Source organism: Macrotis lagotis, chromosome 1 (genome assembly GCF_037893015.1).
Source record: "Macrotis lagotis isolate mMagLag1 chromosome 1, bilby.v1.9.chrom.fasta, whole genome shotgun sequence".
Taxonomy (NCBI): Eukaryota; Metazoa; Chordata; class Mammalia; order Peramelemorphia; family Peramelidae; genus Macrotis; species Macrotis lagotis.
Window position 1 is genome coordinate 62,639,998 of NC_133658.1, and position 27,836 is coordinate 62,667,833.

At 55.5% G+C, this 27,836-nt stretch overlaps 2 protein-coding genes and 1 long non-coding RNA gene across 10 annotated transcripts; 2 read left to right on the forward strand and 1 right to left on the reverse strand.

Moving 5' to 3' along the window:
- The first annotated feature begins 2,198 nt into the window (after window positions 1-2,198).
- ACD (ACD shelterin complex subunit and telomerase recruitment factor) lies at window positions 2,199-5,206 on the forward strand. Of its 3 annotated transcripts, XM_074223229.1 has the most exons (12): window positions 2,200-2,411; window positions 2,613-2,740; window positions 2,824-2,923; window positions 3,009-3,097; window positions 3,285-3,329; window positions 3,432-3,466; window positions 3,551-3,705; window positions 3,916-3,994; window positions 4,102-4,218; window positions 4,368-4,783; window positions 4,878-4,969; window positions 5,054-5,206. In XM_074223229.1, the coding sequence occupies exons 1-12, from the start codon at window positions 2,292-2,294 to the stop codon at window positions 5,118-5,120; spliced, it is 1,443 nt and encodes a 480-aa protein (XP_074079330.1). In that variant the 5' UTR covers window positions 2,200-2,291; the 3' UTR covers window positions 5,121-5,206. The 3 variants fall into 3 exon arrangements, with proteins under 3 accessions (XP_074079339.1, XP_074079330.1, XP_074079347.1); XM_074223246.1 differs by having other exon boundaries at window positions 3,432-3,705; XM_074223238.1 differs by lacking the exons at window positions 3,432-3,466; window positions 3,916-3,994 and having other exon boundaries at window positions 2,199-2,411.
- A 106-nt stretch (window positions 5,207-5,312) lies between these two features.
- On the reverse strand, window positions 5,313-27,836 carry CARMIL2 (capping protein regulator and myosin 1 linker 2). Of its 6 annotated transcripts, none has more exons than XM_074202320.1 (39): window positions 27,699-27,836; window positions 27,170-27,273; window positions 26,890-26,940; window positions 26,437-26,499; window positions 25,025-25,149; window positions 24,772-24,869; window positions 23,810-23,880; window positions 23,443-23,516; window positions 22,515-22,590; window positions 22,225-22,313; window positions 22,030-22,124; window positions 21,312-21,404; window positions 21,022-21,134; window positions 20,639-20,716; window positions 20,282-20,358; window positions 19,927-20,028; window positions 19,381-19,450; window positions 18,730-18,811; window positions 18,228-18,324; window positions 17,138-17,195; window positions 16,826-16,998; window positions 16,519-16,681; window positions 16,321-16,419; window positions 15,844-15,972; window positions 15,057-15,170; window positions 14,452-14,627; window positions 14,249-14,336; window positions 13,742-13,897; window positions 12,808-12,874; window positions 11,753-12,009; window positions 9,375-9,475; window positions 8,096-8,465; window positions 7,795-7,917; window positions 7,553-7,589; window positions 7,293-7,364; window positions 6,793-7,062; window positions 5,862-5,942; window positions 5,646-5,747; window positions 5,313-5,526 (listed from the first exon to the last, which is right to left on the reverse strand). In XM_074202320.1, the coding sequence occupies exons 1-39, from the start codon at window positions 27,736-27,738 to the stop codon at window positions 5,372-5,374; spliced, it is 4,389 nt and encodes a 1,462-aa protein (XP_074058421.1). In that variant the 5' UTR covers window positions 27,739-27,836; the 3' UTR covers window positions 5,313-5,371. The 6 variants fall into 6 exon arrangements, with proteins under 6 accessions (XP_074058421.1, XP_074058414.1, XP_074058409.1 ...); XM_074202313.1 differs by having other exon boundaries at window positions 5,646-5,744; window positions 19,927-20,031; XM_074202308.1 differs by having other exon boundaries at window positions 19,927-20,031.
- Window positions 13,152-15,621, forward strand: LOC141499691 (uncharacterized). Its single transcript, XR_012471728.1, has 3 exons — window positions 13,152-13,481; window positions 14,243-14,345; window positions 14,429-15,621. It is a non-coding gene; the product is annotated as an uncharacterized LOC141499691 (long non-coding RNA).

Consider the following 27,836-nt stretch of genomic DNA (forward strand, 5'->3'; position numbering starts at 1 on the left):
AGCCAGCATTTATATAGCTTTGTTTTTCCAAGCACTTTATATAGTCTCATTTGTTTCATATGAAGAGCATTTCTTTAGTAGTTTACTGTTTAGTGGTGGTGGGAAGTTACAAAGGGAAGAAAGAACTATGTGAGTTCTCCCTCATCTTGGATCACAGAGTGAATCTGGCCCTAGTGGGCAGGGATGCTTCTTCCTCCAGGTCATCTCAGTTCTCTGCTGAAGCCAGGTGTGTCCTACATCTCCCAAACCCCTTTAACCTTATATACCCAGGTCCAAGAGCCCTTTCCTGCCACTTTCTCCATAAGGAGGGAAAGGAAGTAAAGTATACCAACACTCAGGAACCCCCCCCCCCCCAGACAAAAATGGAGACAACCATTTTTCATTTTTTGGAGAGACACTTGGATTAGAACTCTGGAGCTGATTCTATTCTGTGAGTCTATGTATGTATATATGTATGTATGTATATATATATGTATATATGCTACAAATATTCATTTTTCTTTGTGTCCCCAGATCCTAGCATGCACGCTGCCTGCTTGGTGCAGATGTATCTATATAATGCTTCTATTGGGACTTTGTGTGAGTCACTTTGTTCATTTACAGAATGAGGACAATGCAATGATACTAGCACAGGTTTGATGGGAGGGGAGCATTGGCCTGAAAAAAATACAGAACTGCAGCCCACAGGGGTGGGTCGGTCACACGCAACTCTTTGTGATCCCATTTGGCATGTTCTTGGCAAAGATGCTGGTTTGCCATTTCCTTCTCCGGCCCGTTTTACAGAGGAGGAAATGGAGGCAAACAGGACTTGGTGGCTGGCCTGGGGACTGTCTTCGGGCCCCCACACTCCACTTTACCCTCTAGTGGCCTCTGTCCTGCTGAGATCAAAGAAAAGGGAAACAGCACTCATTTGTACAAAAATATAAGTTCTATTTGTGGTGGAAATGAAGTGCAAAGTGAGGGGACGCGCCCGGCCGGGGCACGGCTGGGCCCGCTGTGGCATGAGCTTGTGATGAAGCCACACGCGTGCTACAAGGTGCCGCGGGGCACGGGGCGCAGGGCCGCGGGGCGCGGGGCGCAGGGCCGCGGGGCGCGGGGCGCGGGGCCGCGGGGCGCAGGGCGCGGGCCGCGGGGCGCGGGGCGCAGGGCGCGGGCAGCGGCTACAGGGCCGCGGGGCGCAGGGCGCGGGGCGCGGGGCGCAGGGCGCGGGCAGCGGCTACAGGGCCGCAGGGCGCGGGGCGCGGGGCGCGGGGCGCGGGGCGCGGGGCGCAGGGCGCGGGCAGCGGCTACAGGGCCGCGGGGCGCAGGGCGCGGGGCGCGGGGCGCAGGGCGCGGGCAGCGGCTACAGGGCCGCAGGGCGCGGGGCGCGGGGCGCGGGGCGCGGGGCGCAGGGCGCGGGCAGCGGCTACAGGGCCGCGGGGCGCAGGGCGCGGGCAGCGGCTACAGGGCCGCGGGGCGCGGGGCGCGGGGGCGCGGGGCGCGGGGCGCAGGGCGCGGGCAGCGGCTACAGGGCCGCGGGGCGCAGGGCGCGGGGCGCAGGGCCGCGGGGCGCGGGGCGCGGGGCGCAGGGCGCAGGCCGCAGGGCGCGGGGCGCGGGCCGCAGGGCGCGGGGCGCAGGGCGCGGGCAGCGGCTACAGGGCCGCGGGGCGCAGGGCGCGGGGGCGCGGGGCGCGGGGCGCGGGGGCGCAGGGCCGCGGCGGCTGCCGGGCCCGGGCCCCGCCTCCCCACAGACCTGCGGCGCTCTGAGCGGGCCAAGCTGCCGTCACGGCCTGCTGGGCACAGGGCGCGCACCCCTGTCCGCTCTCACTGGTCTTCGCAAGGGGCGGGGGCGGGGGGTCTGCAGCTCAGAGTGTTAGAAATGTTAATTGTTCTTACTTGTCATTGAAAGAAGGAAACTAAGAATAAGCCGTTCGGGAAGGAGTCAGGAAACATGTATTCACGGGGGCGAGGGAGGGCAGGGAAGGAAGTCTCCCGGGTGCAGGAGGGCCCCGGCAGGGGCCGGATCCCCCAGAGTTTTGGGGGGCGCGGGAGCTGCGGGGGGGAGGGGCCGCGGGGAGAAGGCGTCTGGACCCGGACACTAAGAACCAATCGCAGGCGCGGCGCCGCGCACGCGCACACGGCCTCGTGCCAGCCTCAGGGGGCGGGGCCCGAGCCCGGACCTCCTCTAAGGGGGGGCACTTCTCGACTCCACCCAGGGCTTCCTCTTCCGGGGACAGGGGTCAGTCCGGGCGGCGGGAAATAGCGCGCGTCCCTCCCCCTCCCCCGGGCGCGGGCTGCCCGAGCCGGCCGCCATGGCGACGTCGTGGAAGCCGGTGCTGCAGCCCTGGATCCGGGACCTGCTCCTCGCGCTGGACCCCGGGGAGGGCTCGGGAGCGGAGGGGAAGGGCGCGGGGCTCGGGCAGCTGCTGGAAGTAAGGAGGGGGCGCCCGGGGGAGGGAGGGCAGAAGGCGTGGTGGGGCCGGGGCGGGGCGCGCCGGGAGGGAGGAGCGCCATTGGGCGGGCGGGGCTGGGGGCGGGCCGGGGCGGGAGGGAGGAGCGCCATTGGGCGGGCGGGGCTGGGGGCGGGGCCGGGGCGGGGCTGGGCGGGCCCCGGTGACCGCGGCGCCCCGCAGGTGATCCAGGAGGCTGAGCCCGGGGGGCGGCCGGCGCCGGGGGAGGCGGCCGCGGTCCTGCTGGTGACGGACGGGAGCCACAGCGTGCGCTGCCTGGTGGCCCCCGAGGCCCTGCGAGCGGCCGCCTGGTGCGGGGGGCGGGGCGGGGGCGGGGGCGTGGTCCGGGGCGGGGCGGGGCCGGGCCGGGGTCTCACGCAGCCCACCTCCCCAGGGACGAGAGGCCCTTTGGGTTCCGCAGGGCCACGGGCCGGCTGCTCCTGCTGCAGGACTTCAGGGTGGCGGTCCAAGAGGCGGCGGCGGGGTCCCCGGAGGTGAGGGGGGCCCGGGCGAGGGCGGGGGTCCTGGGCGGGGCCCCCCGGGAAGGGGCGGCTTCACCCCTGCCCACTCTCTCCGCAGCCTGCCCGGGGCCGCGAGGAGTTCTGCTTCTGGGTGCAGCGCTTCGTCCTGCTGCCCACCGAGCTCCCCAGAGAGGGGGTGACCAGCTGGTGAGACCCCCGCCCCCACCCGGCCCCCGCCCCGCCCCCCGGCCGGTCTTTCCACCCCAGTCCGGCCTCTGTTGGAGACACTTTCGGGTTGGCGCCCCCTCCCCTCCCGTGTGCCCCCAGCGCCTTGCCCTCCCCTCCTCCCCCCCTCTGCCCGCTCCCCCCTAGTAACCCTATGGTTGTGCTTCAGTAACCGGGACCCCGCTGTCGTGAGAAAACTGCAGGAGTACCGCAAGTATGTGGCGGGGGGCAGGGGCGGGGGGCAAGGGGGCAGGGGGGCAGGGGCGGGGGGCGGGGCGGGAGGGGCTCGGCCTAACCCACAGGACCATCCTTACAGGCACCAGGAAGGCAAGAGGGCCCCCCTTAACCAAGGTACCCCAGGGAGCCCCGCGGGGGCTGGACAGGCCGAAGGGAGAAGACCCCTCCCAGCCCGGCTCAGGCCCCCTCCTCCCCCAGATCAGAGCTCCTCCTTGTCGCAGCTGCTGGAAGAGATGTGCGAAGACCGCCGGAGCCTGCTGAGCTGCCAGGCCCAGAGCTGCCTGCAGCTGGACAGTCCTCTGAGGGGCTCTCTGCCCCCCACTCGATGGGAAGCCTCTCGAAGCAAGGCCCAGGTCAGTCTAGTGTGGGTGTATGCGTGTCTGCGTCTGCATGATGGGGGACCCTGGCCCAGCGAGAGGCTGTGGTAAAGGGATCTCTTGTCCCCAAGACGGGATGTTGGAAGGGACCGCGGAGACCAGCTCCAACCAGTACCCTTATAGAGGAAGGAAGTCAGGGCTCCAAGGTCCAGACCCAAGTCTCAGGCTCCTTTTCCGCCCACCCAGGGAGAAGTGTTCACTGTCCCAGGCCTGAGGCTGCAGATTAGCGCAGAAGAAGAGGACATCCTTCGGAACCTGAGGGCAGGTCCGGAGCCCCTGTAGAGAAGCGGGGCTGTGCACTTGGCTCTGTGGACGGAGACAAGGGTCACTCACCCTGTGTCATTTTTTCTTTCCTTGTCTCCCCCGACCCAGTTTCTGAAAACAGCCCTGAGCTTCCGAATTTGGAGAGGACCCCGACAGACCCCTGGCATTTACTCCCAGCCCTGTCCTTGGAACGTTCTTCTTCCTCTTCCTCTTCTTCCTATGTCGGTAGATAAGAAGCAGGGGTAGGGTGGGAAGGGTCCCAGGGGGCAGGGGTAGGGGCAGGGTCAGCACTGCTTGGCCTGAAAGACTCTGCCTTTACCTCCTCCCAGAGTTTAGTGACATCTCTGGTTCCCTTCCCTCTTTCCCACTGCCAGAAGCCCTGGACTGTTTGCCTTTCCCGACTGAGGAAATCCCACGTCAGCCAAAGGATAACTTCACCAACAGCCAGGAATCCCCCTCCTCTTCTGAGTACAGGGAGCCCATGGACCTTTCACCACTGCCCTCCCCTTGCATCCAGACCGCGTTCCCCCAGGAGCCACCACAGGAGCAGCATCTTCCATCTCTTCCCTCTCCCCCCCAGGCAGCATTCAGTATCTCAGGGGACAAAAGGGAAAGGCCTGGGATGAGTGGCCACCAGCAGCCCCTTGGGGGTCTGCCTAGGACTAGGGCTAGGGGAAATAAGGACCGCCCAGGAAGCAGGAAGCCTGTCCTGGAATTTGTGACCAAGAGGGTCAAGGGTGTGGCCCAGGTTCCAGAGTCCAACCCAGGAAGAGGCCCAGCCTTGGTCAGGGTAAGAGGAGGGGGAAGAGAGACCTTCTGTATTGGAGCCAGTGGGAGAAGGACTGAAGGGGGCCCTTCCTCCCACCTCCTTCCTTTTCTCCTAGGTCCCTCCAAAGAGACACCTGGATGACACCCCCTTCCAGTACAACTACCCAGAACCCTGTGTCCGCCTCTGTTCCCAGGTTGTAGCCACCAGGTCAGTGTCCACCAGGCTTCCATGGAGGGGATCCTCTTCAAAGCCTGTCACCCCTAACCCTGCCTTTGTCCCCATCCCTCACAGACTCGGCCCATCACTCCTGGACTGGGCCAGACAAGTACTGACAGAGACCGACATAATGGAGGCGTGAGCTCAGAGCTGCTGCCAACACTCCTCTCCCCCTCTCCCCCCTCCCTATTACCTTGGGAAGGCCCACATTAATTAAAAAAAAAAAAGCAGAACTATAGTCTTTGTCTCCTTTTGGTGCAGAGAAGGACCTTGGGATAGGGGAAGGTGGTCCATTCCCCCCCCCCACCCTAGTGAGGCCATAAGTAGAGTGAGGTTTGAGTTTTTTAATAAAATAATCTCATGCGGCCAAAGGGGTGAGGGTGAAGGATTAGGTCAGGGACTGGGGGTATCAGGGGCTTGGCTGCCCACTCTTTGGTCTGTGGCTAGGGGAGGGGTGGTCAAAGGGATGGACTCCAGGCCGGCAGGCACCTCTGGGGGCAGCTTATCCTCTGGTAGCAGCAGCCGGGGCTCTGTGCTCATGGCTGACCCTGTAGATGGAGGCACACATCATGCCTAACCCCAGCTCTGTTGACCCCCCACCCCATGCCCCATCTCTAATCTTCCATTTGAGGCTTCTTGCCCACCTCCCCAGTCCCTGCCTCTTTACCCAGGCTTGGTGATAATGAGGGGTCTTCAACCCGGGGACGACGTTTGAGGACTGGAGAGCGGTGTAGCCTCAGGGGCAGATCTCTGATGGGAGATGTAGCTGCTGGGATGAAGGAGGGAGGTGGGGAGCTCTTGGTGTTGGGAGGTGGTCCCAGGCTCTTCCCAGGCCCGCCCTCCTCAGTCCCTAGTACCTTACTTGAAGCATCCCTTCCCTTACCTGCCGGGGCCTGGAGTTGTTCTTCGTGCACAGATACAGCTCTCCTGGTGGCCAAGACAGCTCGGGGCTTCAGATGATTGTCTGGAGGTTGTGGGGAGGATCAAATGAGACACCCCAAAGGCTCTGCCTTCAGGTGCTGCCTCCCTGCTGTTGTCACCACCACCACGCTCTAGGACACCCCAAGCTGTTTCTCTACCCTGGCCTCTCCCATGGCCCTGGCCACTCCAGGCTCGCATCTTGACCAGATTGCATCGCTGGTGTCTCCCCGCCCTAGTCCGGCACTTCATGGCTCATTTTCAGGATTGATCTTCTCAGTTGTCAGTGGCTCTCCACTGCCCACAATCACCCCCCCCCCATGCCCAGATCCCCAGGAGAGTACAAAGCCTTCCAGGATGGAGACTCCAAGTCGGTCCCACCACTGTCTCCAGCCACGAGCCCTATTTCTAGCTGTCCTGGCTCCTCTCTGGAGTCTCCAGCTGCCCAGTTCCCGTTCGTCTGTCTATGACAGACTTGTCCATGACAAGTCATCTCTAGAACAAGGTATTGTACCAACCATGGCTCCACCAGAGGCTCTATTATTTCTCCCCATTTTGCAGTTGTCCCCAGAGTCCATCCCCTTGACCACTCCTCCAGTCATACACAAAAGTGTAGGCAGTCAAGACCCCAAAACCCCCAAAACCCCGATGCTGAAAGGTGCCCAAGTTCAAGGTTGCCTCTCAGAGGTCTGCTTTGTTTCTGTGGTCTCCATATTTGGTCTGTTCTGGGGTCGAACTGACAGAACCCATCCTGCCATGTGCCATTCTCTAAATATATTATTAAATATCCAACAACTGACTTTCCATCTCAACTGCGACCTTGAGGGCAGAGAACCTTTTCTGACCTTGGCTTCCTAGTCTGCCTGGCTATTGTGAAAAGAGCTTTTGAGCCATACCTTCGCTCCTGGTTCCCAGGGCAGGGTCCTGGGTGAGCTGGCCATTCCCAGCATTGCTGGCTCTTCGGGGAGACAGCCCAGGAGACGGGATGGGACTGGGACAGGGGCTTGAGAAGCTGGGCTCAGGTTGAAGCAGGTTAGGGGAAGGGGTTCGGGGTCCTGGCCGGTCCCAGCCCTTCCCTCTGAGCTCTGCATTCAGCTGCCGGCCCAGGGCCTTCCAGGCCACCGGCTCTGGCCCCCGGTTTCCTGGTCCTGGACGGCATGTTGAGTCTGAGTAGGGAGAGTGGGGGGGAGCGAGGTGCAGAAGTCAGGAATGGCCTCAATTCTCAGCCAATTATGGCTTCCAACTTTTCCAGAAAGACAGAGAGCACCCCCCTGACCTCTGGTCTTGAGTGGGGCAGGGCTTTGTATTCATCTGAGGTTCCAGGGAAGATGGTTTGGAGAGGGACAGAGAAAGAGGCCTGCACATTCTCCAGAGAGGTCCACTGCTCACCACTTACCTGCCGACACTGAGTGTGTTCGGGACTTGAGGGAGAGGGGTGGCGACTCAGCCGAGCTGTCCATGATGTCTCCTGGAAAATGAGGGTTGGGCAGCTCTACGGTCTTTTGTCTCCCTACCTGTGTCCCAGGGCTCCACCCCAATTCTGCCACCCTGCACTTGGGGTGGGGGTAGGGGTGAGGAGGGAAGACTGCTGGCCCAGCTGGGAAGAGGGGCTTTGACTCCCAGGCCCTCCTACTCCAAGCAGAGATCCCCACTCACCATCTGAGCCGGCTTTCTTTATCTCCCCATCTTTGCTCTGGGGGAGAATGGGGATAGTGAATCGAAGAGGTCCCCTCTCCTGCCCTCCTCCCACTCACTCCAAGGGCCACGTTTACCCCCACAGGATACTCCCCAGGCTGCCCGGTCACCCACAGACCACTTCCTCTGATCATGTAGATTGGGGTATTTGCCCCTTCCCACCCTCGTCGGTGTTGGCCATCCCACCGTCTCTTCCATCTCACCTGCTTCCTTTTACTGTCGCCTCCTCCACCTCCCCTCCCCACCCCGATTCGCTGAAGCATGACATGTACTCGTTGTTCAAAGGATGGAGGCACCTCTGTGTCTCCTCGCTCCAAGGGTCGACGCTGTGGAAGTTGGGAGAGTCAGGGTAGCTTTAGAAGGGGTACAGCTCCAGCGCAGCCCCCATCCCTCACCCAGGGCCTCCGCGTGGGGCACAAGGATGCTTCACCCAGATGGTGAAAACAGAAACCATGCATCCAGCTCTGGGGTTGGAGAAATGAGAAAGGGGGGGGGGGCTTTCACCTTCTCCTGGCGCCCACCTAGGGCCTCTTCCTCATCTGCAGAAAATAGGATCATAGAGTGAGCTTTGCCTTCTCTGGCATAACGAGGGCGGCTCCTACGGGCAGGATCTGGGGAGGAACTGGGTATTCCCTCCAAACCCCCTTCAACTCCAGGTTCTTCTGTTCGGCCGGGCCGGCTGGGTGGGCGGAGAAGGTCAGTGAATGCAGCTTTTCGGGGTCGGGGAAGAGCTCCAGGACTGGTGTCAGGTTCAGCCCTAGAACCTCGGGTAGACCGGGGCTTCTTGAAGGCAAAAAGGGTGCCCAGTTTTTTCCGGAGTGTTCGGGAGCTGACCGGGGTCCCAGGTTCTGGGACTGCATCCTGAGGGGGCCACCTATGGGGCCAAAAGTCAAGAAGAATGGAGTGGGATCACAGAAGAGCGTTCCCAGGGTCCTTACCCTCTGGCCACTCCTACCCCTGACTACGAGACTGTCCACTTGACTCGTTACTCCAGTCTGGCTACTCTTGGCTTGGTTGCTCCCATGCCTGCCCGGACATTCCTACTTGGCTACTTCTGGTGCCCCTCATTCCCAGACATAGGCCTTTCCCAATGCTAATTAACTCGGCTATTTCCTCTTAATCATGACCATTTCTAGCTATAGAAACTTCCAACTATAGTGGGAATGAGTTATTGACTGACAGACTGACATTCCCGGCTACTCCCAGAAATAGCCACTTGCAATCCCCATTAATCCTGGCCTCTGGAAAATAAGCATTTATTAGTCTCCTACCGTATGAGCTATTATGCTAAAAGATGGAGATTCAAAGAAAGATTAAGAAACAAGGAGGCTAGTGTTACTGCATCAGGGACTAGGGGAGAGGTAGTAGGCTGAAAGGAGTAAGAAGTCTGCAAAGGAGGCAGGTTGTGAAAGGCTTTAAGAAACTGTACAGGAGAATGGTTCTGCAGGCAACGGGGAGCCTCTGGAGTTGACTGAGTGGGGCGTGACATGGTCAGACTTGTTCAATGTGATTAGAGTCTGTTGTTCAAATCCAAGATCTGGGGGTGACTAACCAAGGTCAGTTCTGGAGTTAATCACTGTCCAGGCCTAAACCCTCCAAGCCCCACTCACTCCTGAGTAAAGGCAACCCCCCGCCCCCCGTACTCCCTGCCCTAAACACATTCAGCTTCAAGTTTTTTTAGCCTTGGACACTCAAGCTGGCTCCTCATAGTCACGGTCCCTTCTAGCCAGGCATTCCTGACTCCCCTGGCAGCCCTGGCCACTCCCCTTCCTAGGTCACTTACAGTCTCTCTTGGTGAATCAGTCTCTTGGAGAAGAATTCCTCAACACCTTCATCCACTCGGGCGTTGAGCCCATTCTCCTCCTCAGGCACAACGGGAGGAACCTGGGGGCATAGGACACCTCAGGAACTAAGGCTCTTTCCTTCCCAGGCCAAATTCCTGGGCCAGGAAAGCTGGAGCAGAAGCAGGGAGAGCCCCTGGCAGGGACTGACATGACTAGTGCCCACCTTTCCCACCTCCTGAGCACCCAGGAGTCCTGGTTCCTGGTTCAATCTCCTCTTGCCTAGTCTCGGGTAGGACAAGGCTAGGCACGCATCCCAAGGGGGTGGGGTGGGGTAGGATGATGGATGGTTAAGAGAGGGACTATGAGAGATGTCCATGTTTGCCTACATCACAAACAATCATAAACACAGTCGAACAAATGGAACCAGGTACATACAGGCACGAGAACATTGTCACACATAGCTCTTCACAGACACACACACACACACACACACACAGAGTCACATAAAGTTAGCCCTAGTCATATATTCCCATAGATGGTCACATTCGCATCACCATTCACATAAACCCGCAGAAAATGAAACACAACCAAAGGTACATTCATGCTCACACAGTCACCCACCATTCCTACCTCCCCAGCACCCAGTTGGAGCGCTAGCCTTTGCTCTGAGCAGCTAGCTCCCTGCAGCGTTCCTTCCCCTCTATCCTTCAGCCCCCTCCCCCCCACTCCCTCTTCTCTTCTCCTGCTGCGTCAGACTGGCCAGGGAGCCTTCTCTTTCCTACCACTTTCCCCTTCCTTCTGCTTGCTGCAGAACCCCCCTACTTGGCATCATGACATGGCTGACCCACGTGGTGGAGGAAGATCCCCCAGTTCCTCGGCAGCCTCAGTCTCCTCCCCACCTCTTCGATTCTTCTTGGCCCCAGTAGCAAGCCTCCCCCTCAACTTCGCAGAGCTCCAGGCCAGGCAGGGGGGGAGGGAGGGAAAAGGCAGGCACAGAGGGCAAGAAGTCCAGGGCATGGGAACCTTGGAGAGAAAGATGAGGGGGCCCTGTCCTTGTCAGTGCCACGGGCCGGGCTAGCAGTCTAGCTGGGGGCGAGGAACCAACCTCACCCTTCATCTCTGTCTGAACTCCTATGTAGTCCAAAAAGTGGAGACTACAGCGGGGCCACTGGTGCTTTGGGGTCACGGGAGGAATGGTTTCTAGCAGTGTTTGGGTGGAGGCAGGGAGTTAGAAGAGAAAGGGGTCTTGGATAGGAACCTCGGGACCCTAGAGGCAGTTTCATGGAAGCAAGTAGGCCCAAGGCTGGCTCCTTTTCCTCCTTCCCACCTCAAACTCCCACCCACGCAGTGACCTTTTGGGGGGATGAGGGAGGCTGACTGGCTAGATTTCAGAGCTCTGGCTCCCAGGTTCTCTGTCCTTTCTTTTACTGTCCAGGTCCAGAATCCCAGCAGATAGGCAGATCCTCTAGCGTCTCCAGGCGGCCACATCATTTGTTTTGTGTGTTGAGCTTCCTGCCTGCCTGCCTTCTCCCTCCCGGCCTAGGGTAAGCTGCCAGGTCTTCCAAGTGTGGCCAGATGCCTCCATGCACACATCTCACCGTCTCCAGGAACACTTCCTCAGTTACCAGAATTCCTTTCTTGCTCCCTAGGCCCTCCTCCTTGCATACAGGCGCTAAGTCAACCCATGTGCTGTAGCTCCTGCCTTCTTGTTCCCCCTACCTGCCTGGCCTTGAGCTGTGCCACTGTGGGAAGATGAGGGGGAGGCTAGATGTGGAGCCCCAGAGAAGCTGGAGGGGGCTGGGCCAGGGAAGCGCCAGATTGGGGATCTTAGTCCAGGTGGCTCAGCTTTGCAAGGAGGCTAGGGGAGGCCGGAGGGGACGTCAGAGGCGGGATGAGGAAACTTTGGACCCCCCAACCGAGACCTTTCTTAGAGCCTTCACTCATCTCCCATCTCCACCCTTTCCCCCCCGCATCTCCACATACATGCGCACACACGTCTCCTGCCGGGAACACAGAGAAGACAGCCAGATACAAGGGAACCCTCTACCCTCCACCCCCCCAGTCACCCCCACACCCCCACCCTGACACACACTGAAGCGGGAGCAGCCAGGCTGGAGGACGTGGGTCCCGGCCCCGGCCCCCCTGCCTCGGACACAGGCCCGGCCGCACGTCCAGGGGCCCCGCACAGCCTCAGCACGCGTCCGCCCGGGGCCACAGCCGAGGTGACATGCCCGGGGAGGTGCCCGCAGACCCCGGCCCCTCCCCCCACCCCCAGCTGATTCCGGGCCCCGCAGCACCCTGAGACCCCCCGGCTGGCCGGGGCGAGCGGCGGCCCCCCCCTCCCGGCCGCATCCCCGGGCCGCAGGGCCCGGCTCACCTGGACCTTGGCGGGCGGCTGGCGGTGGCGGCGGCGGGGCCTGGGCCGGGCCCGGGTGGGGTGGTCCAGCGGCTGGCCGGCCAGCGGCAGGTCCATGCGGGGCTGCGGGGCCGGGGGCGGCGGGGCCGGGGGCGGCGGGGCCGGGCCGGGGGCGCCGGGGCTGGGGGCCGGCCCCGCCCGCGGCCCGCCCGGCTCCGCATCCTCGCCCTGCGCCGCCAGCTCGGGCTCCGGCTCCGACTCCGGCTCCTCCGAGGGACCTGCGGGGAGGGGGAGAGACTGAGGGCGGGCAGGGAGCGGGCGGGGGAGGGGAGCCCCGCCCCGGGCGCAGGGGAGCCCCGCCCCCGGCCCCCTCCTCCCGGGCGGGCCCGGGCGCTGGCCCGGGTGCTGAAGCGGCTCGGGCCTGGGCCCCCCGGAGCCAGGCCGGACCAGCAGCCCCCCGGAGCCAGGCCCGACCAGCAGCCCCCCGGAGCCAGGCCCGACCAGCAGCCCCCGGAGCCAGGCCCTACCAGCAGCCCCCCGAGCCAGGCCCGACCAGCAGCCCCCCGGAGCCAGGCCCGACCAGCAGCCCCCCGGAGCCAGGCCGGACCAGCAGCCCCCCGGAGCCAGGCCCGACCAGCAGCCCCCCGGAGCCAGGCCCGACCAGCAGCCCCCCGGAGCCAGGCCCGACCAGCAGCCCCCGGCCCGGCTTCCCCGCCGGGCGAGGTTGGGAGCGGCGGAGGAGGCTGAGCTTGGGCCCTCCCGACCGGATGCCGCCCTTCACCTTCCAGGCCAGTCAGTCCCGGCGCCGGGGTCTGAGCAGGGTGGGGAGAGGGGCCCTGGAACGGCCCTGGTAGCCCCTGGCTCTCCCCCGTGGCTGGCTCGCTCATGACTCAGGGGTTGTAGGGGCCAAGGCCCCCAGGGACTGAGAGTCTGGGTCTGAGCAGTGCCCCTTCGGCCCCAGGCACAAAACTCTTTCTGCCAGGTTTGCCCTGAGGATGATGCCCTGGAAAAACTCCTTCGTACTCCATTCCCCTCCAAAGTCCCCGAGGGCCAGAGGGTCGGGGCCCAGGTCTTACTTCGGACAGCAGGGGTGGGCCGGATGCTCTGATTGTGTTTATTTCTTCTCCACTGGGCCACCTTGTCCTGGGGGTGGGGAAGAAGGACAGGACCGGGCCTCAGTCCATCTGCCTCAGCACAGAAGGTCTCCAGGGGAGGAAGTGGGCAGAAGGTCTAGAGGCTCAGGTCATGCCTCCCTGAAGAATGGAGCAACTCTAAGAGGAGAACTCTGGGAATTTGGAATTCGCAGTTCAGTCAGGGGCTGATAGACACTTAGAAAAGGAAGACACCCCAGATGGCCTCCTGTCTGGGGACCCTTAACATGCACTCTGTATTTGTTTTAAAGAATATTTTTGATAGCTGAACTTCAATAGAATTGGTTTTCTTTGCAATTTTCTGATTCTTCTTTTGCTCATTTAAAAACAGGGGGTCACTGGCACAAGAAGAGTTAAGACTCCCAGATCTGATCCAATGCCTCATTTGACAGATAGGGCAAATAAAGTCAGAAAGTAGATGCTATTTTCAGGGCAGTCACTGTGCTCTGGAGATAGGGGAACTCTGGGCTCAAAATCTTGTAGAAGTGGGTGGAAAGCGGGGGCGTGGACAAAGAGTTAAAAAGGTGGAGTCACTTTGGACATCCTGTTGGCTGGCCTGGCTATCCTCCTGGGTCCAGGAGGCCCAGGGGACAAAAGGAGTAAGTGCCAAAGTAGGACCTTGTTAGTTTTGAAGCCCAGTGACTCGGAGGTCAGACTGTCTTGAGAATTTGGATAATTTAAGAATTCACCAGTGGGAATTTGAGGCACTAGGTCCTAGTCTTGTGATTCCAGATTACTGTTCAAATGAGGTGAACTGAGAGGTGAGATATGAAGCATGTACTCCTCTCCTTAGAGAATCCAGACCCTCGGGGCTCCTATCATCAGTGGGGAAGGGGAGCTAGTGTGAGAAGCCACTTACCTCCCCCAGAGTAGAGAGGCCTTCGGTCTCCCCCTCTCCAGGGCTTCTATCTCCCCTTTGTAGTAGTGTCCCACTCTTCCTGGCCCCTGCTTCAGCACCGTCTGCAAGAAGTGGGGAAGGGGGTGCTTCTGGTGTGTGCTGGGACAAGCTTTCCACCTAAAATCAGGAAGACAGTGCTGCTCTGAAGTGTTGCCCCAAGTCCACGGAAGCAGTTATCAATTCTTAGGTTCTGGTGGGTGGTTGTGTTCTGAAAATATCTACTCTTCAAGGAGGCACTACTCAATGGAAAGGAGGACCAGGAAAGAGGAAGAAGTAGAGGTCTTTGACTCCATGTAGATCTCACCTGGTGACCTCAAACAATCAATTTGATCATAGGGATGAAAGGGATGTTCTGTAGACAGAACATCAGATCCTCCCCTCTAACCCTGAGTCCTCTCTTTCTTGGTTAGGTGCCTCACTGCCAGTTCCTTCTCTTACCAAGGCTTCTTCTCCCTCCCCTAGGCTTACCAGTCGATTCTGGGCAGCACTGAGGTCTTCCACTACCTGGGCAATGATTCTCTCTGCAGCAGCTGCGGTGATAGACAGTCGGATCTCACTGGCAAAGGTGGGAAATGGATCTGAGGTCCAGACTTCCACTGCTGCATTATTCCCTTCCTCCTGTCCCATTCCCTTTTCTTCCCTTCCCAGAATCCCATGGGGGAAAATACTACTTGAGTTTGCTGAAGGCATCATTGAGAAGCTGCTCCAAGAGTAGGCTGAGGCCCAGGTGGTCCTGCCGGCTGACCTGGCCTGAGATGGCACTACTCAGCTGCTCCCGTCGACCAGCCTTCTGCATCACCCTCGGGCATAGGCTCTGAACTGTGTCCAGTGTGGTTTGCACAAAAGACTGAGGACAAGTAGAGAGGTTAGAAGTTACATGAAAAAGGGGCATTAGGGTCAGAGGATATGAAAAAATGGAGAAACCGGTTGGTTTTTGAAGGCATGAGGCATTTTCAGAGGGCAGAGGGAAACCTTAGACACTGAACTTCAGAGAGGGAGCAATAAAGGACACTTTCCTGACCCAACTCTAGTCTTAAAATAAGGACATCCCTCATTACTTACTTCATTCTCTTAGGATTCAGCAGCCTATGGTGAAAGTCAGTGACTTTCACCTCCCATGCTTTTGTGGTAAGTCAGATAGAGATAAGATGAGACCCCAGGCAATACCCTTGGAAGACCTATGTCCAGGTAGGGTTATGAATGAGCTCTGGAGGGAGGGAAGCCCTATGCATTCAGTCTTTGGAGAATGGTTGGCAAAGGGGAAAGGTAAGGTCACCTGGATTTCCTGGTGACAGGCCTGGCCCACCTCCTCCAGGAGGATCTCAAGTTTCTGCTGCAGCTGGCTGTTGTGGTATGGGGAGTTTCCAGACTCATATAGAACAGGCAGGATCTGGAGTGAAGGTGAAATGGAGGATCCAGGGTCTGTGGAGGAAGGCTGACTCCAGCCCAGGATGGCCCTAGACTCTGACACTCTGGCTTGGGTGGGAAGTGCTTTCAGCTGATACCTTTAGTGATATAGTTGCAATAAGATGGGGGATTGGCAGACAGGCAGGCAGACAGGGAGATGGCACAGTGATTAGAGTAGCTGGACTTAAGGCCAAGAAGGCACGAATTTAAATCTTACACTGGACACATACTAGCTGTTTGACTAGGCAGCTCATTAAAAGCTCTCTCAAGGGGAAGTTAGGTGGCACAGTAGATAGAGCCCCAACCCTGGAGTCAGGAGGACCTGAGTTCAGATCCGGTCTCAGACATTTAATACTTAGCTGTGTGACCTTGGGCAAGCCACTAAACCCTGTTGCCTTTCAACCCCCCCCACCAAAAAAAAAAGCTCTCTCAGTCTCACTGCTAGCACCTACCTCATAGTATTGTTTTGAGGGTCAAATATGTTAATATACATGAAGTTCTCTGCAAACCTTAAACCGATGCATCAATACGATTACTATGATTATTATTGTCATTGTTATTATTATGTAAGAGAGAGGCTGCTGCCAGGCTAAGTAGACCATCAATAGCTTAAAGCATGGATTGGATACCAGAGGGACTGGCGTGGGTGAACTCACACTGATGGAGAAATTAGCATCACGGATAGCTTCCTCAGCCTGGCGCAGGGCAGCCTCACCCCGAGGGCTGGGCCAACAGCCCAGCAGCTCCATGTGCTCTTGTACTGTCAGGCACATTTCGTTCACCATCTGGGAGTGGGGGAAGATGCGTCTCTGACACCTGCTCCCTAAGCCCCCCCAAATCTTCACTTACCCCCAAGGACCTTGGTGTCCTGACCCTGGGTGCCCTGTTGTTGCTGAGAATCAAGAGAAGGGGGCTCCAGGAACAGGAAAACAAGATAAAGGAGGGTCTGGGACAGGAAGTTTGGAGGCAATAGGCAGGAGGGTCAGGGGTCTCTCTGTTCTCCCTGCCTCAAGACACCAAGGTCTGGACTGATCTATTCATTCCAAGACCAGCCTAGCTCAGTTGAGTCCCTTCCCCATGGTACAGGAGAGCCACCAGGGAAGGGAAAAGGGCTACAGGATGTTGGGTTAGACCTGTTCAGAAGATCGGGTGACAATTCCCTGCTGCAAGCGGAAAGCATGGTCGGGCAGGGTCCTGTGTGTGTGATTATTCCTCAAGAGGCAAGCCTGGATCTGGGGGAAGGTGGTAGGGTCATCACAGAGGGCCTGAGGGCCCTGCCTCTCCCATGCCATCTTCGCACAATCCCATCTCCTTCCCACCCCACTCCAGACCTGGTGGATTGCATCCGAGGTGCGCTCTGGGTTGCTGCGGTAGGCTTGGGTCAGGTCATTCAGAGGCAGGGGCATGTTCTTCAGTGTGTGGTTCCCCTCTAAGGCATGAGCCACATCCAGGAACCCCTGAGCTGTGGTGTTGTTTCGGTCCCAGATCACAGTCCTAGGGTTCAGGGTAGCAAGGGCAATACAGAGACATCTCCACTGGCCTCAGCCCAGCTCCCCCCTGCACCCCCTGCTCTAACTTCTTGTTTCCAGCCCTCTTGCCACCTTGCCTATGCCCATCTTCCCCTCCTGCCCCCCTCACCTGAGCTGGGTGTTGATCTGCAGGGCCTTAGCCAGCATCTTGGCACCTGTGTCCCCCATAGCGTTGCCGCTGATGTCCAATGATGTCAGGCTAGGGTTGCTACCCAGAGCATTCAGCAGAACACTGGTGCCCAGTTTCAGCTTTGACTCGGCCACAGAGAGAGACTGTAGGGGCTGGGTTTGTGGGAATGGGGGGGGGGAGTTATTGACAGAGGTTGGGGGTATCTCCAAAATGATGCCAATGGCAGGGGCTTCATGTTCTGGTAGGACAATATACCACTTAATTACTTCTGCCCCTTCCCTTCATACGCACACAGTCATCATCCTGGGTGAGTTGGACAATTCGGTGTAGCACATCCCCGAGGGACTCCCTGTGAAGGGAAAAGAGAGTGGTGGGGGGAGGCCCTAAGGTCACCAGAGTAAACCCTGGGAACATGAGGGGCTTCAGATCTAGGGGACATGCTGTCGGTGTGGGGTTCATGTATGTCTGTTGTGGAGCTGGGGTTACAGCTCATTAATTGAACCCGATCATGTGAGAAAGAAACCACTGAGGCTTATGAAAGGAAACAACAGAAGGAAATGATGGTGGGTTGATATCAAACTGTGGAAGTATAAAAATTGAAAACTATCAGATGGGAGTCTTTTTTTTTAAATAGACTCAATGAATCCAGTCTTTATTCTTGAAGGGGGAGGGAAGTGATTTTGCTCATATGGGCAGAGTACCCGCAACCTACTGTGCTATTAGGAGAGAAGGCTTCCTGATTGGCTGAGAGTGAGCCTGAACTGGAGAACAGAACAACCTGAATCCTTTGGACTCAAGACTGTTGTGTGGGATGCTATTCTGGATTTCAGAAGGATCCAGAGACCACATCACAACTCAAGCTAGGTCTGGACAACTGTGGTTATATCTTAGATTAGAAAGCTTAGGCTCTATTAAATCTGGGACTGGATAGACTCCTTTTTTTTCAACATGTCAAACAATCTAAGCTTTCTGTATTTTTTTCTGACTTTATAATCTCTTTTCTCTTATAAATAAACCGCACTACCTTTTTTATCTTCTGGGTCTACATCCTCCAAACTACAAAAGACACAGAGGGGTAAGACAGAGAGAACAGGGAAAGACACCCAGATAAAGTGATAGTGGCGGAGGAAAGGAGTCAGGAAATCTTGGTTTGGCAGGAGAGGGACAGGGAAAACCGTTGAATCGGACCCTTAAACACTAGGCCATTGAGAAAGTCTAGGAAGAACTTGGGATTCCAGTTTGGGACGCCATCCTCAGGAAATTTTTTAAAATAGAGAAAGCTCTGAATATTGGCATGAAATGACAAAACTGGGAAGTCAATGAGGCTTAAGGGTCAACACAATCCTTTATAAGGGTGTGGGATTGAGGGGGTGCACCTTACTTTGACTTAATGTTGAAGTTCTTCCCCAGAGCCACATGTCGGATGGACTTGCTCCTCCCGATGGCCAACACCAAGGTTACCATGTCTGTGTCAAAACCTGGGGAACAGACAATCACAGCTCAGCTGACAAGGCCTGGGGAGAGGGGAGGAGGGGAGCCATGTGCTGTTCTTTTCTCCCATGCTAATGCAATTCTGAGTTCCAGAGCTGAGCAGACTCTTTCCCTGGAGCAGTTAGAAGGCAGCTGTTTCAACATTTCCCTCCACCCTCTCACCCCTCCACTCCTCCACCCTGAGACAAGGTTCGGTCTCTCTCTCTCTCTCTCAGTGGACAGGGTGAAGTGGGTAGGGAGAAGGATTTAGGAAGTTCTGGGCACAAAGCCTGGGGGCAGTTATGGGTCAACAGCTTGGCCTGGAATGGAGATTCAGCAGTTGGCCAGAGGGCAAATTTCCTAGGTCTTGTGGTAAAGGGAATTCTTCCTGTCCCCATTTCTGTAATTCTCACCATTGTCTGACAAATCCAGGGCCCTCACTGAATTGATGTCAAAGATGAGGTCTTGAATCACTTGAGCACCAGCTGAACGAAGCTGTTTTTTTGGGAGGGAGGCATATAGAGCACTGTCAGGGTCTCTTTTCCATCCCTTAGACTTGCTCAAGCCACCTTGAAGATGTCGAGAATTTCCCTTACCCATACCTCACCTCCCTAGTGACCTAACAAGCAAAGTTGTAGCTAGCATGAAATGAATGGGGCTTTGCCCACTTTAATATGGTGTTGGGGGGGGCTTCTTTCCTGTATATACCCTCTATCTAGATACCTTTTGGAGGTGTCAGTGCAACCACTGCCAGCTGCCATCATCGAAGTCCTGTTGACATGAAACTTCTCTCCTGGGACCTATCATTTCCCCTAATCCCCTCAGGCACAGAACTGATAACTCTGGGGGTATAGCTTGTTCTCTCCAGACATTCTGTATCCCCTAAAGTGAGAACATCCTCTGGGCCAAATTCATTTGGGTCTAATTTCCCCCAGGCAGTTTTAGCTAGTTATGGCCCTGGCAGCCCCATAATAGACAACCACAGCATCCTCACCTCTCAGTTTCATGCTCTCTGGGCTAGAAGCACAGGGACACTACATGGGGTTTAGGGCCAGGGGTCTCACCTCACATGTGTTGAGGTCCAAGTGGATATCGGTGAGTTGAGTATTGAGGGCCAGGCCTTGAAGAAGACTCCTATGAAAGTAGGGAAGCAGTTCTAAATACAACTTCCCATTTTACAGATGAAGAAACTGAGGCTCACATGAGGGGAATGACTTCTATATTATGTGTTGCATAAAGGATTTGATCCCAGGACAGATGATCTCAAGTCTACTCTTTTATCACATGGCAAATAGAAGCCAGAGGACCTGAGTTCGAATATGTATTTGTCACTTATTACTTGCATGACCTTAGGCAAAATCCCTTCCCCTACATGGGCTTGATTTCCTCATCTGTAAAATGGGGGTAGGTGAGTGGGATCAGATGATCTCTCAGGTCCCTTTTAAATATAAATCCATGATTCTTGGATCCCTTTGGCCCTAGTCATACTCATCAGGAGCCATCCACCATGTCTGTCCCTCATGGACAATAGACCGACGCTTTCCTTGGAGGGATGGATGCTTGCCCTTTGCTCCAGGACAAGGAGGTGAAAAGAGGAGAGCATTACTCACCTTAGAGCCTCTGAAGGTAGCTTGGTTCCTGCCAAACCCACATGGTGAAGTGACTTTGCCCGGCTGAAGAAAGATTGTAGTGAGGATGACACTGCCCGGCTCCTTCTGGGGAAGAGGGAAGGTGGGGATCAGGGATGGCCCTTCGCCTAAGCTGTGGATACTAACTTGTTCTATCTTATCCTTTGCCTGACCCAGGAACAGTCCTCCCTCTCTTCCTGAACTGCCTGGTTCAGGGGAGCCTAACTAAGCTGAGAAGTCAAACAGCCCCCTCCCTCTTCATCCACAAATTAAAATGGACCCTGTCCTTCCTGGGGTCCTGCGGGGAACCCAGTTAGTATAGGAGGACTCCTCTTACACGTGGGAGAAGATGTTGTTGGAAGCATCGAGATGAACAAGGTTGGCACAGCAACCTCGATTCAGTGCCCGGAACAACTGGGGAGGGAGGAAAGGAGACCAGGGTGATTGAGAGCCAACAGAGGCCTCCATCTGATGGCATGAGCAGAATCTAGTTTCCTCAGTCCCTCTGTTCTGAGGGCCTGCTGTCCAGAGCTGCCCGGATGGTGTCCAGAGCTCCCTTTACCACGGTCCACCTACACTCTCGTCCAGGGTTCTTCCAGCAGCATCTTAGGGCACACTTCCTTCACCCTCCCCCACACTTCCTTCCAGCCCCGTGTTGTCCCCCAGCCCCAAACAGTGGGGTTTTTTTCCTTACAGTGTCCAGGGCACAGTCAGTCCCTGAGAGGTTTAGATGTGTCACAGCATTGGGATGACTCAGGAAGCTGTAGAGGCCCTGGGAGGACACAATTGTTCAGCAGGAACCATCCCCAGACCACCATTCTGACCCCCCCTACTAGGCTCTGATAGTCTAATCCAGAAGCAAAGACCCTGAAGAAACCTTAACTCTAGTTCTAGTCCTGCCTTTGGTCAAGTCACTTTCCCTCTCCAGGACTCAGTTTCTTCATCTGTAAAAATGGGAGAAGGTAAAAGTTTCCTTCAAGTTTCTATAAGATCTATGCTATAGACTGACCCCACTGTCAATGCTTCTGTGGGGTCCGGACTCAGGGACTCCTAGGGTTAGAGGTCAGGGTTACTCACTCCTTCATCCTCTGTGATCCCTAGAGCCCCAGGATTCCCAGACAAATCCAAGTGAGTTAGGGAGGAAGCAAAGGCAGAATTGCTGAGGAGGGCCTGCCCCAGGGCACTCATCCCTGGAAGAGAAGAGCCAAGCAGGAGGGTCGGGAGGGAGATCAGGAGGCGGGATTTACCTCCAGCCCTACTGCCTCTCCACTCAGAGAGACTCTGGGCTGTATTCCCCCCTCTCCCTTCCCCCTGCTTCCCGGCTCTGCCCCCTTACCCAACCCTGCCCCCCTCAACTCGGGTCACACCTCCACCTCTGGCGGTCAACCCTGTCCGGGAGAGATTGAGCCTTTTCAGAGCCTTGGGACGCTTTTCCAGGTGGCGGCTGAGTGCTGTCACTCCTGGGAATTGGAAGGAGGGAGGAAAGACTGTGGCTCCTTAGTGGTGGTGGTGAGGGCATGAGCATCAGTTTAAGTACCCACCCAGGTCTCTACAGGCATCTTGGAGCTGCTGGAGCCCCAGCCCAGGACATCATTCAGGTTAAGATCGACCCATCTTCTCCCAAGGCTCGCCAGAACTCCCTAAGGGTCAGGAACTATGGTGATCTTACCCAAACTCTGCCTCCCCCAACGCCTAGCATAGTGGGTCAGAGGTCAATCCATGAGCATTTATTAAACGCTTACAATAAGCTAGGAACTAGCGTTGGGGGATACAAAGGCAACAATGAGAGAGAATATGCCGAGATAACCAGTTAGATCCAGAAGAAACCTAGGCTCGAGCAATGGGGGAGGTCGCAGGGCCCCCTAGCCAGCTGGCATCAGCCTGGACCTTCGCACTCAACCCCTAAGGGTCAGGCTCCCCCAGTGAGGCAGGGCAGGAGGGGTCAAAGGAGGGGCTGGGGAAGGGGGAGGACCCCAGCCAGGCTTGGGGTGCAGTCAGGCTCCAGGCCCACTAGAGCGTGGAGCTGAGATCGGGTAAGGGTGGGCACAGGAGTGAAAGGGTAAGGGCCAGGCTTCCCGCTGGTACCTCGGTCCTCCAGAGGGTTCCCGGCCAGGCTAAGCGCAGCGAGGGCCGAACGGGGATGCTCCGCCAGGGACTGAGCCAAGCGCTGTGCAAAGTCCCTGGGTGGGCAAGAGAGAGGGCACGCTGGGACTTCCAGCCTCGGGAGGGGGCACGCAACCCCTCCTTCCATCCCTCGCCTCCCTTTCCCCCCCTCCTCACCCCTTCAGACCACAGTGGTCCAGTACCAGCTCCTCCAGGCGAGACGACTTGCTCAGCATATAGAGGATCTGCTCAGACACCTCTAGGCTCTGGGGAGAGCGAGAGTGGGCAAATAGGGCAAAAGGTGGTGAGTTCAGAGGCCCACTGATAGACCCTGCATTCTGCCACCCGCTTCTCTACATACCCCCCCCCCCAACACACACACTTCCACTGCACACAGGAGGAGCTTCATAAATGATTATTCTCTCCTGGTCCTGTTTCCCTCCCTCCACTCCCAGGTCCCTCCTCACCAGCTTGAGGTCAGAGCAGGAGAGGCAGCTGAACCAGAGGTTGTATGACAAGGCAGCTACGCTTAGGGCAACATCCCTGGGGAGGTGGGGGGGGTGTCCAGTCAGTACCAAGTTCTGAGATGGGACAAAACCTGAACTCCCTCCACCCTGCAAGTCACAAATGGCAGGGAAAGTCCAGGTCATCCCACCCAGATTTCCTAACTACCATTCCCAATGGGAAATAGCCCCAAAGATGAGGGGGGGTGCCAAAAGAGCAAGTATGGATTTGGAGCCAGAAGTGTTGTTCAGTTCTGTCTGACTCTTAATGACCCCATTTGGGGTTTTCATTGCAAAGACAGAACACCTTGCCATTTTCTTCTCCAGTTCATTTTACAGATGAGGAAACTGAGGCAAATAGGGTAAAATGACTTACTCAAGATCACACATCTGGTAAGTGAATAAGGCTAGATTTGCACTCAAGATGAGTCTTCCTGATTACACCATTCCCCTCCCCCTTTTCCTATCCATTGCATCAAGCTGCTCTTGGAGCCAGAAGACCTGCATTCAAATTTCACTTTACTACTTATGACCTGAAGAACCTTGGGCAAAGTCATGTTCCTTCTCTAGGTCATTTTCCTCATCTGTAGAAGGAGGACTGGATAATCTCTAAGATCCATCTAGATCTAAATCCCATGATATTAAGTTTTGTTTTTTGTAAGGCAAACGGGGTGAAGTGGCTTGCCCAAGGCCACACAGCTAGGTAATTATTAAGTGTCTGAGACCGGATTTGAACCCAGGTACTCCTGACTCCAGGGCCGGTGCTTTGTCCACTATGCCACCTAGCCGTCCCTAATCCCATGATATTAAGAAGGCTAGTGGAAGTGGGTTCCTCCTATTCTTTTTGCTTCTTTTCAGCTTCCCCCCTTTTAAGTCTGTGCCTGGCTCTTACCGGCTGTGTAGATGGCTGAAATCTCTTAGGCTGAAATTCCGACAGTCCTGGCTATGGTAAATGTTGTCCACATCCTGGGCTCATTAAGTACACAGGGTCACCTTCAGGGTACCCTTCCTGGGGTACCTCCCTCCCCAACTTTCACTGACTCATGGGGATTGAATGTCATCCTTGCCCCTGATACCAAACTTCTCATAAATCATTATACCCCTTCTCCACCCTCATCCTTGCCCCCCAAGACCCATTTAGAAATTACTAGACTCCAAAGCCCATAAACAGGGACAGTCTCTTAGCTATAAATTGTGCCTAGCCCAGGCATCTGTACACAGTAGGCTCTTAATAAATGTTTGCTGGGTCCTAGTCTCACCCACTGGATCTCCTCTCGGAATGGGAACCCATTATAGTCACACAGAGCAGCATAGGTCTCAGAGAATCCTCCTAGAGTCAAGGAAAATGTCCACATTGTGAGGATTCAGAGGGAGGCAAGCACCAGAGAGAGACAAGGAAGGAGGGACAAATTTGGGACAAAAGCCTCTACATTTGGTTCATTCTACTTCTACCTCTCATTTAATGCACTTATTCAATTTAACAAATTTAAGGATTTATTAAGACCCTAATTATGTTGAAAATTTTGTCCTTGTCAGGAATATTAAAAAATAAAAAGGGCAGGGTTTTTTTGCTTTTACATAGCTGATGATTTAATAGGTTGAAAAGCACCTTATAAATGTTTGTTGAAGGCTCAAGTTTGGAGACTCCAATTCCCTTTTCCCTCCCAAGGCATCATGGGGAAAAGAAAAGGAGAGAAGGGAAGGAAAGAGAGAAGAGAGGTCCCAAGATTTGAATTTATATTCCAACTCTGCCACTTGATAGCTGTATAACTCTGGGCAAATCACTTCCCTGGGCAGCTCTGTGTCTTAGTTCCCCATTTTAAAATGAGGGTAATATTTGTTCCATCTAACTTCATACAATTGTGAGGAATTTTGTTGTTCGGTTGGGTCTGACTCTTAGAGACCCCATTTGGGGTTTTCTTGATAGAGAAACTGGAATAATTTGCATTTCCTTCTCCAGCTCATTTTACAGATGAAGAAACTGAAGCAAACAGGGTAAAGTGACTTGTCCAGGGTCACACAGCTAGAATAAATGTCCAAGGTCAGATATGAACTCAGGAAGATGAATCTTCCTGATTCCAAGCTCTCAATCAACTGCACAGCTTAGTTGCCCTTTGAAAGTGAGGAAAGTGCCTTGTCAACTTGGAAGCAATGGAGAACTGATGGGATATTGAGATCCAAAAAGTCAGTCCAGCCCCCCATCCCTCCCCAACCTCCTCACCACAGGGACCAAGGCTGCCGAGTGTCACCTCTTCCAGGGAGCTACTTCGCTTCTCCAGTCGGGCCAACAGGGCTGAGGGAGACTTCCGGAATAGTTTTCTGAGGGTGGGAGAAGGAAGGGAGAAACAGACCACCACCTCTGGCTTAGAGAGGGAAGTCCCTGCCTAAGGGGGTGCCCATTGGGGGTGCCCAGTTCTAGGTGGGTAGGGGTGGGGGAGGGAAAGGAGAGGGCCCTGCTCCCAGAATGCCCTCACCTGGGTGAAGTGTCTGGGAACACCTTCCGGATAGACATGGCCATGTGTAAGGCCAACTGTTCCAGGGCCCCAAGAGCAGGAAGTTTCATTGTCAGCTTGGGTAGCAACTCCAGCTCGATCATCACCTGAGGTTCAGAAAAGCTGATGCCCTCCCCACTCTGATTAAAGGGTCAAAGGAGAGGAATAGGCAGAAAAAAGATAACCCAGACTATCAATAGCCAGATTAAAAAAAAATGATCAAAATCACTTATCATTTCGAGAAGTACAAAAAAGCAAATTCTGAAATTCTACCTCAATGATCAGATTGACAAAGCTAGCAAAGCTGGGGAAATGACCATTGTTGGAGGAGCTGGGGGAAACAGGTGGGTTGACATACGCATTGAATCAATCAACTGGTCCAGTCATTCTGGAAATCGATTTATAGCGGATGCCCCATAAATTACTAAATTGAGAGCGTCCTTTAATCCAGTCAGGTCAATACTCCAACCATGTCAAGAAAAGAGAAATGAACCTTATATACAAAAATATTTAAAGTAGCCCATTCCATGGTGGCAATGAACTAGAATCGAAGGGGAGGAAGGTAGTTCATCAGTCGTGGAATGGCTGAACAAATTATGCCATATGGATGTAATAGAATATTATTATAATGTGCAACTCGAGTTTCCTGAACAAGCCCAGTTCTACCATGGAAGGATTCTTTGAGCATGCCATTTGCCCAACATGGAGCCCACTACATCCTCTACTACTTGCGTGAGGGAAGTCTCCTTTAATTGACTGCCTGCATCTTTAAAATAGGAGAGGCTATGCCAATCACTCTGTTGCTCTTTTCTACCATCCTGAACTATTTTTTTTCCCAGAATGAAAACTCTGCTAATGGAATCAGTGAGAGGCGAAGAATCAAAAGGTCCCTCATGGGTAGCTCCATGTTAGAAATGGACAAGCCCGAAAAGCCGAAGTTACATACGGTAAGAATGATGAAACATTCTGTTCAGAGAACTTGAGAAGGACAGACCGACAAGCTTATAGAGAGGGACGTGAGCAGCACCAGGAGAACAGCTTAAACATTAACAACAGAATAAAGAGAAACATTCTTAAAAGACTTAGGAACCATGATCAATACAATAACTAAGCAGGATTTCAGAGGACCAGGAATGATGCCTCCAGATAGAGATGGAATCAGGGTGCAGAATGAGTCTTAGAATTCTGATTGGGGAAAATGTGGGGATTTGTTTCAACTATAGATTTTTTTTTTACATATACTTTTTTACATTTTTTCTTTTGGGGGGAGGGGAGGAGGGAGAAAAAAGGGAAATTTCTGTTAATTGGAAATTTTTTAAAAAAAGGATGGGGAGTTAAGAGCAGCAGCCTAATCAGGGAATTGTGGTTGGGGTGTTCTGGAAGCAGAGTCTCACCTGGGGGGGAATCTCCTGAAGAATCATCTCCTTCACTTCTAGGTAACTGAATGTGCAGTCCACCTATGGGGGGTGGGGGGTGGGGAATATTGGCTCAGCTCAGCTTGGTCCCTCTGTCTCTCCAGGGGTTTCCTGGCTAGGCTGAGCACACTGAAGGTGCCAACAGTGATGGCTCAAGAACTGAGTCAACCACTTCCCAGCACTAGCTGCAGTTTCCTCCTGTCTCTTGGCCACTGCCTCCTCCGATAAAACACAAACTTAGGCTCACCATCCCTGTGCCCATGACCAAGTTCAGTACACAGACCACAACAGCAGCAAAGAATCAGTCATCTTGTCAGTCGTTCAGAGAATATTTGTTTACGGAAATCCCCTCTTACCCTGGCCAGCCTAGAGCCTAGGGGACAGAAGCTAGAATTTGGAGGTTGGGGTTGGTGAAGAAGGGTAGGGACTCACCCGAAGGGGGAGAGAGGTGTGAAGTAAGTAGGCTCTCCAGGGTAGCAGTGCCTGAGAGGGTGGGGTAGAAAGAGAGGGACCAAATTTGTCAGCAGTCTCCTAGAAGTGCGGACCTCATGTGACCATAGCACCCCAGACCCCAGTCATAGCTGCTTCATTCATTCACTGCCCTTATCCCTTTCCCTCACTTGGCCCAATCTACTGCACCCCTTGACCCCCACTTCTCCCGTCCTTGCAAAGCCACCCCCCCCAACCCTCCAACCTTTCTAGCAAACCCTACCAGCACTCGCTCTCGGTCTCGCTCTTCAGCACCTTCTCTCTCATACATCTGGATAATCAGCAGTAGTTTGATTTCCTTTGGCCACAGAAACCTGGTGATCTCATCTGTGGGACCAGCCGTAGATGTCTGGTGTCCTCTTGGCCTCCCACTGAGGTCACTACAGGTCACCCTAGCCCAGGCCTCTGGAGGTCACTGCAGTCTGGGTTCTACCCAGACAGGGGCAGGAGTTGCTGGGAGGGAAAAGCACCAGGGCTTCCTGGTTCTGGGGTCTCTAAAGGGGCTGGAGACTGAGCTTGAGGATCCTTTGGATTGGGGAAGGACAAGCAGGAGGATCAAAGAGTCTGAAGGGGAGACAATTCAGGGTATCTTGAGCCGATTTCCCAAGGTCTGCCCCTAGCCAGTGAAGGAACTTGTAATGAGAAGGGATGTGGGGAAGGGGTATCTGGGAAGACTTGGCACATGGTCTTCCCCCTGATCTCTGAGGTCATCCTGCTAGGGGTCTAGCCTGTGGGGAAAAGGAAGAACTCACCTTGCAGTTCATAGGAGATGCCCTCAGGGGGCTGGGCCATTTGTGGGGGATAAACTTGGGATGAGCAGAGCCAGGAAGAGTGCCAGCTAGCAACAGAGCAAGTGAGTAGTAGTACAGGAAGCCCCGTCTTCCCCTGAC

What these genes read in the sequence shown, in the direction of transcription:
- ACD (XM_074223246.1), top strand. Translation starts at nt 2,292, where the DNA reads ATGGCGACGTCGTGGAAGCCGGTGCTGCAGCCCTGGATCCGGGACCTG. An exon ending in CGGCGGCGGGGTCCCCGGAG is followed by an intron (nt 2,924 to 3,008) that starts GTGAGGGGGGCC and finishes CTCTCTCCGCAG; the next exon opens with CCTGCCCGGGGCCGCGAGGA. An exon ending in AGAGAGGGGGTGACCAGCTG is followed by an intron (nt 3,098 to 3,284) that starts GTGAGACCCCCG and finishes GTTGTGCTTCAG; the next exon opens with TAACCGGGACCCCGCTGTCG.
- CARMIL2 (XM_074202308.1), bottom strand. Translation starts at nt 27,738, where the DNA reads ATGGCCCAGCCCCCTGAGGGCATCTCCTATGAACTGCAAG. An exon ending in TTCAGGAGATTCCCCCCCAG is followed by an intron (nt 25,150 to 26,436) that starts GTGAGACTCTGC and finishes TCTGAACCTCAG; the next exon opens with GTGATGATCGAGCTGGAGTT. An exon ending in GTGCTGCCCAGAATCGACTG is followed by an intron (nt 13,898 to 14,248) that starts GTAAGCCTAGGG and finishes TCCTGATTTTAG; the next exon opens with GTGGAAAGCTTGTCCCAGCA.